Below are 9418 nucleotides of genomic sequence, written 5' to 3' on the forward strand. Positions count from 1 at the left end.
GTTGACTCACAATTCAAATAATAAGATGGAAAATAAAAAACAATACACACATACAAAAACAAAGCCAGCTAAAATTTTCCAGATTAACCCCAGATGCACACAGACACGCGGATGCAGGACAGGGACAGTTTTCAAGTGAGACTGTCGAAGTATTTCCCCACCATCACCATGTCATGTCAGTCAGTTATGGTATATGATGAGTAAGGCACATTGGGTTGTGTGAGGGTGGTTCGAGTATGAGATGGGAAAGTGATGGAGCAACAAGTAGGCAAGGGGGAGTGGAAACATTAACAGAAAGAGAGGAAGAAAGAGGAGATAGAAGAAGAAAGGATAGGAGAAGATAGAAGAAAAGACAGGAGGTGAAAAAATACGAAAAACAATACACGAAAGACCAAGAAGAAAAGGGGTTGGAGAAACGAAAGATGAAAAGGGGTTAGGGAAACGAAAGACAATGACGAAAAAACACAAAAGACAAAACTTTTCAAGAACAACACAAAAAGAAGAAAAAAAGAAGAGGAAAATGAGAAATGTTAGAGCAGGATAAATAAGTAAGAAAGAAAGAGATTTAGTTGTTGTTTACCTCTTTCATAGGTAGCAAGGAATGCTAAGAAATTAGGTATGAGACCCTAGAATATCGATGGTATTACATGGTGGTATCAAAGAGAGCATGTGCTTGTGTGTACACGACATGCTTAATTTAGAGTAACGTTTATATTGTTTTATATTCTGAAGGTTGAGAAGACAGTTTCAAATAAAGGATTAGAGGTCTGTTATAGGTATGGACTACTTTTTTTTTCCTCATTTGTAAATTTAAACATGTATGTGTGTGTGTATTGTATAGATATGTACGTATGTGTATGCATATGTGTGTGTGAATGAGTGTGAACAATGAAATTTCAAATGTGAAGAATGTCAACTGATGTCTGACAAATACTCAACAAGACTGAATGTCCTTAAAACTAGCAGCAACATGGACAAGGATTCTATAATTGTTATATATATATATATATATAATACAATTATATAACAATTATAGAATTCTTATATATATATAATACAATTATATAACAATTATAGAATCCTTATATATATATATATATATGGCATATATAAATATAATTAGCTAAAGGAAGTTAAGTGGATCAATGGCATAAATTTTTTAAAATAAGTTCAAGGTGATGTATTAAATGACATATGCAAAAAAAAAAAATAATAATCAATTAATTGAAATTTCTCTCCCTCAGTTGGAGAAAGAAATTGAAAACCTAGAGGCAATTTTTAGCAACTCTGAAAGAGAAGGGGAGATAATTTCATGTAATTAAGAATTAATTTTCAAAAAATTAATTCACGTTTGGAGAAAAAAAAAATCTGATCTTTGTTTCTCAACAAATTTCGAAATTTTTTTTTTTCTGTAAATGCCATTTAGTATATAGACTCTTAACTTATATGGAATGCATGTTACTTGAAGAATTTCTCTGCAAATTGGAGAAGAAAAAAAGTGAAAAAAAAAAAAATCAATGTATTGTCAGACGTCATTGAAAGCTACATCTAGTACTATGGTTGTTCCCACTAATATAGAGGTGGGCATCCTTCTTAGCTACCCCAGCAACCAACTAACCAACAGATACAATTTCTGGCTTGCATGTTGATCTTTGTTGGAAATTGAAACCAGGATGACAGCATGTCTGTTAGATGACATAAAGTAACTCAATCAGAAGTATTCCACCTATGTTACAACCCTACACACACTTGGTTAAACACATTGGTCCCCTATCTTTAATGAAAACCCTACAATTAGTTGAAATGTAGTATTAGGGGAAGAAAGGAAACAAACTGTGTTTTTGTTAAATGGATCAAAGTCTTGGTAAATTTCAATAGAGCTTTTAGGAACTCTTCAAATAGCAAAGGTTTAAAAAGTTAAATGACCACTAGTTCTTTAAATTAAACTACATTCGGCTAAAATTTCAAACACGGCAAAGCTCATTCCACTCTAATACTAACCTCACTTGCTTCTTGTCAATAAAAACCCTCCTTTCAAAGCTATTTAGTTGTCTTTCCTACCCCTTTTATCTTTCTTTTTCCAAGATTTGAAATGATCAAACAGCTTCTTTGATCCATGAGCCTTCTTGGTTTTATGTTCCTGAGGGTGAGGCTGAGAAACATCATCCCCAAATGGTGATCCAGGTTCAGATAGATCAGAACTTAACCTGTTCCTAGAGTCTGACAAACTGCCCTGTGATGGGGACCTTAAAAAATCGGGCTCGGTCGTACCCTCAAGTACTACTGGAACTTCCTGAGGCTTCTCAACTGCTGCTTCATGTGTTGGGGAGGGTGCAGAGTCGAGAATTTCAAACAAATCGTCATCAGTGTATTTCAGCAGACCACCACCCTCTTCTTCCTCATCTTCCTCAAATTCTAAATTTGAAACTGTTGCCTCCTGAATTATATCCAGCTTTTTGTTAGAAACGGGATATGTTGGAGGTTTATCAAATGTGACCCCAGGGGAAAACATGAGAGTCTCTGGAGATAGAGAAGTATTAAAGACCTCATCTTGTTCAGTGTACTGCTCAATCCTGGAATAAAATGCAACATCATCTGGTTCAGGTTCAATGGAAACCTGAGATGTATCCATTTGATGACTTTCAACATCTCCTACACTAACAGGATCTCCGTGCTCCCCACCCAAAACAGAAATTCCTTCACAAGATATTCTTTTGTCTTCCCTATCATCATCTTTTAAATCATCAAAAGTCATATCTGCATTTTCACATGCAGCCACAGTAGTGGCTTCACCTAGACTATCCCTGATATTAACCCCACTAACCAAGGAGCTACTTTCCTCTACAGCTGCTGCTAAACCTGACCCTTCCATTAACAGACCTGGCTGTTGCTCTGAACACTGTGGTTCTTTGTTTTCCATCTCAGAGATTTTGTCACGGTTAGCTTCATTTGGATGATTGTTTGAGAGAACAGAAGCATCTGAACTAAAGTCATTCAAATTATTGTTATCATTATTTGCATTATTATTATGGTCATCATTATCAGAAATTAAAGGCTCACCACCAATATATGTCTCATACGGATTGACACTAAATGGAGGCTTTTGGGTGTCAACAGAGTCAGGAGTTATTGATTCCTGCAAATTAGATTTACTGATTGAAGAAGCAGCTGAATCTCCACTTATAGCTGTCTCATAATTCATACTTTCAGGCAGATGTTTGTCAGAAGTTAACTGATCAGTGTTTGTATCTGATACTGATTTATACACATAACCAGTTTTTATCTTACCTGAAGTAGTAAGAGCAGACAGCTTGCCAACCTGATCAAAGTCACTAGACTCTTCTTCAAGAGACTTGTCTAAAAGAATATTATCATCATCTTTGAGATACTCAATATCAGTACTCTGTCCATCTTCATCAAGGTCTTTGTAAGTACCATAAGATGGCAGGAAATCTATGCTCTCTTCATCACTCTCTGCTTGAATCTCACTCTGAATATCTGTGCTGAGCAAAGCAGGGTTACTGTTTTCATCAAGGTATATTTCAGCTGCATTGGAACTGTTATTGTCATCAATCGAAGTGTTTTTCTGATCAAAAACAGTTGGTGTGCATGTGTCAAAAACAAGAGGGGCTTCTTCTGGCTCTGGATCAACACTGCTCACACGTAAGTCACTGAATAAAACGTCAGAGGAGAAGGAGTCAGCAGAAACAATACTGTTATCAACTGATTCCCCTTCATCAACAGAACTCTCAAGTATTACTGGAACACTTCGACTGGGAGAGGAAACGGATCCTCTCTCTGACAAGTTAATAGCATCAAAGAATTCATCTTCCTCCTCACTAATCGAGGCTGATGTGACATCAGACTCTTTAACAGGTGACCTGCTTGACTGAGAGGAAGGCATATGACATACATAAAGACCTGGGGAGCTAGTGATAGTGTTGGAGACATCAACAGAACTACCAGTACTGTATAAGCCAGCCATATTGGGTGCTACAGACTTGTTCGTGATAGGAACAAATCTATCCCTACTTTGTTTCTGTTCTGGGCTTATTGAATCTAAATTAACCTGGACACTAACATTACAGTAGTTAGGTTTGGCTGTAGTAACACTGGGTAATATATCAACTGTCTCAGTCAGTTTAGCACTAATTTCTGTTGCAGCCTTTACGTTGTCTGACACAGATTGATGGGAGAGATTACGAGTACCTAACGACGAGTCCACATCATGTGACAATTTGGAGTCGACGATGTCCAATGTTGGAATTCCAGCTGTTAGTGGGCCGTTTGGTGATGACGCCTTTACCAAAGACCAAACACCTTCATCTGAGATGATAATAACCATACCATTTTCCTGCCAAAAAGATAAAGAACAAAACAATCAAAAGAGAAATTCACAAGAACAATTATAGGAAATACAAATGAAAGCATAAATGGTGGGTAGGGGAAGAGAAATGGTCAAATAGGCACGTGGGATATTTGAGAACTAACTTTGGTGAGTTGAAAATCAAAAGCAACATAATATAATGTTATAGGACATGGAGAAAAATTTTACTTATATCCTTTTCAGACAAACTGACAGTCATCAACATGGCAGACCCTAAAGGAAAAGTTATGCCATGTTGATGGCTCTATCCATCAAACACAACAGTTTAAGGATAAACAGCTTTCTGAATGTGGTTGGATTGCTTGTGTTTAAGAAAGAACTGGAAGACCCTGGTGAGGACTTCATCCTTGGCCAAGACAAAGAAATATTCTTGGGTTTTGGAGTCAGACACCATCAAAATGGTTGAGGTTGTTCAGCAGGACCCTGCAGATCAATGATGGCCATCACCCATGACACTCAAGTAAATGGAGTTCATTATTAGATAAGCAGTCAATGAAGACATCATGTACAGGTCCTAAGTGAGGAAAAGACAAAGGTTTGTGTCTGGCAATATGCAGGTGAACTATGTGATCACGTAACCTTCGACATCATGTGACATTATAGCTTCCCTGAATTAAACTCCCTGAATGATGCATCTGAGGTAACGTTCAAGGAGGAAGGAAGTGGCTGGCAGGCCTTACAGTTATGTGTGTGTAAACAGGAGTCACCTAATTTTGATATGTAATTGCTTTTGGAACCACATCAGGAGTCATCTTTAGGATTTAAGGCAGAATGACTTGTTTCTTTGAGATATGAATGTGTCTGCCATTTTTAAGATTATGTTGTTGTTTTCAGTATAATGCATGAAACTTGAGACAAAACATCAGAGTTGAAACCGGAGACACATGAGTGTCAAAAAATAAATAGGATGAAATATATTGAGGAACTTTTGGTACAAACAGTGGTGATCATGTTATATTTGAGATCACACTGTACTCTAGTAAAGAGAGTAAGGTAACCTCAACATGGGTATTCAGCTTGTCAGAAATAGCAGCCAAATCTACTTCAAATCACACTCTACCATCTTTAAAAGAGAAAGAACAGATTAGATCATTTAGTTCTAGATACGCTACATCTGAAGAATAGGATGTGAAGAAATGACTATGGGTCCACTAGACTAGGGATGGTGGTGGTGGTGCTGCTAAGCAACACAGTGAGAATAAATAAAAACACATTACATCCTCTAAAATTTGCAGATGCTGGAAGAAAAAGGAGAAGGAAAATTAACTTACGCGAATAATCTTATCTCTTTGTTCAAGTTGGTATTTGGCAGTTTTACATTCAGTGTCTAAGTCTTGATATGATCGTTTTTTGGACTCAAGTTCCTGGAAAATAAATGAAAGAAAGAAAGAGAGAGAGAGAGAGAGAGAGAAGAGAAAGAGATTAGTAAGTATGTCAATATGATATAAAATTACCTCCATAGTTAAGTAGGTACCAGTAACATACTAGGCATGAAAAAAGATGAGACTTACGAGCACCAGGAACTAGAGTGCATATATGGCTGCTCTAGATATCTGGTAATGTTTTACAATATTATACATAATTCTACATCGTTAATTCACAATGAGGAAAACGAGGAGGAAGAGGATAATATTTAGCCTTCCTCCTTTTCTTGACTATGATGTAGTACATATCATTATCACCACCATTTTAACATATGTTTTTCCAGGCTTTCATGCTTGGGATGGAGTTTACAAAGGCAGATTTTCTGCAACCAGATGCCCTTACTGTCACCAACTGTCATCTGTTTCCAAGCAAGGTAATATTTCTCCATGGCCAGACCATTTTCTCATAAATCATTGGAAATGACTGATACAGCTTGTATGACAGTGACAATCATTTTACAGCTACCACACGATGTCAACCAAAGAAACAAAACCACACACACACACACACACACACAATAGGTTTCTTTCAGGCTTTATTTAACCAAACCCACTAACAAGGCTTTGGTTGGCCTGGAGTTATAGTAGAAGACATTAGCATAAGGTGCCATGCAGTGGGACTGAACCCAGAACCATGTAGTTGGAAAGCAAGCTCACCATATAGTCAAGACATTACATAATTAAGATAACACTTAGCTAGGACAACACCACTAATACCCATTGCACTAAGATGTCAGGTAACTAAGACATCATAAAGTTAAGATATCATTAATATATAATGTAAGGGAAGATAAATTTGTTTAGTTGTATCAACTCCCTATATGATGGGTTTGAAGTAAAGAGTTAGGGACCTGAAAGAAGAGTAGTGTGTTGTGTTCACACTCAAGTACATAAATATAAAAAAAATTATGTAACCCTCTAGAGTTATGTCCTTTTACTATTTATGGACAAGACCCTTAATGTTTAACTAGCAGACAAATCTCTTTCAAAACACATCCAATTGTCTTAAAAAAGGAAGGGCAGTTTAGATAATATAGTGCAAGAGTTCTTGGTGAAACTGAAAAAGAAAGATAGTAATGTCTAGAATAACTTTATAGGTCTGCTCAGTCAGAGCCAGCCTAAGGCTAAATAACACCCTTCACACACAAATATGCATGCCAATTTATATGGTTTTTACCATCAAACTAATTCAATTACACATTAACCGATGTATTATTGGGCACTTTAAGATTTCTTTTGTTTCAATATTTTACATGAATAGGAAGAATATAATAGAAGCAACAATGTTTTTGTGAAGTGACCTTCATGTAACCAAGGGAATTGTTTGTTATTTGCCATTTTCATCAAGCAGACAGAAAAGTGCTCCTCAATCAGGCACTAACCTTATAAAGAGGAAACCAAAATTTGGCCTCTCATTGCAGAGAATTCAGCCAGAGTAGAAATATTCATTCCACGGAAACATTTGCTCTATTCTTGTTCATGAATTCTCAGAATGACTTGTTTTAGTTGAATGAAACATCAAATTGCTCTATTCTAACACGAGAGGTAGGTTGATTTCATTTTTTTCAGTTTTACTTCAGTCAATTTCTTTTTACATTACGCATGTAACACAAGAACTTTATTTCAAGAACATGTGTATAGTGCTAGTACATCAAAATTGGTGTAATGGTCTAAATGAACTGCTGTACAATTCAAACCTGTAATTATGAACCTTTGGAAGTGAACACATTGCTTTAGAGTAGCACTTCTGTCAAAGGAGATAATACTTCCAGTCACATACAAGAAATGAGACTAAACATACTTAATTTATTGCTTTTATCTGTGTGTATGCAGTTTTACAGTTGAATAAGGTTCTTCCTACAGCTAACCGCTCTTCTGTGACATAGAAAGAGAGGTGATACCTATGGGTTTGTATAACTGAGGAAGAGTTAAATCACACAGTCATAGCAAGCCATGAAGGATGCCTCTACATCAGTAATTTTCAACTATTTTTTACCTATGGACCCCTTTGATTACTATTTTACTCTGGTGGACCCCTAAATTAGTTTTATAGATACATCTTGCAAAAAGAAGTGTTTTGTTCAAGAATACAACACATCGCCCCGGAATTGAACCCATGATCTGGCAATCATGAGTGCAACACCCTAACCACTAGGCCATATGCTTTCACAGCAGTGACCATTCTTTTATTTTGTATATCTTGTATTATACTGTGCAAAGTGTTCCTCATTTATGAAAGCGATATGACACAATTTAAGAAAATTTGGCTGCAATTTTTAGCTGATCAAACAACCACTTAGTCTCCCTCTTTCAGAATGACAAGAGTGGTAAGTGTGAAGGATACTTATTTCTAACACTTATGGATGATTATAACTGATAAGCCACCGACAGAAGCCTGTGGGAGGAGATCCTGTTACCTCCAACTATGTCTACACAAAAGGCAGGCTACTACACAAAACATGTGGCTTTTAACTCAGCAGAAACATGTTGCCACATGGAAATGGAGCACTTAATAAACTTACTTTACATTTATCCTTAAACTGACGTTGATATTCAATGACTTCTTCCTCCTGTTCTTCCAGCTGATCCTTAAGGAGATCAACTTCATAAACAAGGGCCTGCTTCTCATTATGGAGTTGGGCTGAACCCACCATAGCCTTTTTGTACTTATCTTCTAACTCATTCAGCTGTGACTGTAATAAAAGAGAGACAGAGAAAGAATTGAAATATAAAAAATACGAATATATATGCATACTTACAATAGATATATCATAATAATAATAATAATATATATATATATATATATATATATGTATGTACATACTTACATATATGTACACACACATACACATTTTATATATATATATATATATATATATATATATATATGCATATGTGGGCACAGGACATCATGAAATGTGTACAACAAAAAAATACAAAGTACCAGTACACGGAATATGAACTATATTTTCAAACAATGAAAGTCACAAATGGAAAACAAAACAAACAACATAAAGAACAACCCTTCATCAGTTATTGGCTGTTTTTATACACACACACACACACATGCATAAATTTAAAAATCCAAATACATACATATATAAATATATCATCATCATGATACATATATACACAGACAAACATACATGCACACACATATACATACAGATATAAATACACATACAAATAAATATACACACACACAAACAAATATACATTCACAAATATATTTTAATATTTCACTTAGGCACAGCAACACTAATCACCTGGTACTAGAACTCAGTATACATATGCTTCAGAATAAAGATTTAGTCAAGGACAGAGTGTAATATGAAACTAGATGAATGATAAAGAACAGATTATGCAATGAACTTCATTTGCATAATCTCCTGTTCCTTCATTTATATTAAACTAGCAGTATCGCCCGGCGTTGCTCAGGTTTGTAAGGGAAATAACTATAAAGCATTTTTAGAGAGTTATAGCCAAAAAATAGCAAAAAAATGGAAAAAAATGATGGTAAATTTTTTTGGAGAGTAAAATAAGGTGGAGTTACGTCCCCTAGACAGTTTGCGGTTTGTGTTTCAGATTCTCGACCCCATGTCGAATT

The 9418-nt window shown here is 35.8% G+C and overlaps 1 protein-coding gene across 4 annotated transcripts in view; it reads right to left on the minus strand.

Annotated features, from left to right (window-relative positions):
• The window catches only part of LOC115216405 (leucine-rich repeat flightless-interacting protein 2), a 202545-nt gene that overhangs the window by 44546 nt on the left and 148581 nt on the right, over nucleotides 1-9418 (minus strand). For all 4 annotated transcript variants that reach the window (XR_005001030.1, XM_029785711.2, XM_029785712.2 and 1 more), the window contains 3 exons: nucleotides 8334-8504; nucleotides 5659-5751; nucleotides 4210-4354 (listed from right to left, as the gene is read on the minus strand). Coding sequence is in view for 3 of the 4 variants with exons in the window: in XM_029785711.2 (XP_029641571.1) it covers nucleotides 4210-4354; nucleotides 5659-5751; nucleotides 8334-8504 (409 nt within the window). In the remaining variant the exon portion in view is untranslated. The remainder of the gene's footprint in view (nucleotides 1-4209; nucleotides 4355-5658; nucleotides 5752-8333; nucleotides 8505-9418) is intronic.

This window comes from Octopus sinensis, linkage group LG10 (assembly GCF_006345805.1).
Source record: "Octopus sinensis linkage group LG10, ASM634580v1, whole genome shotgun sequence".
Lineage (NCBI taxonomy): Eukaryota > Metazoa > Mollusca > Cephalopoda > Octopoda > Octopodidae > Octopus > Octopus sinensis.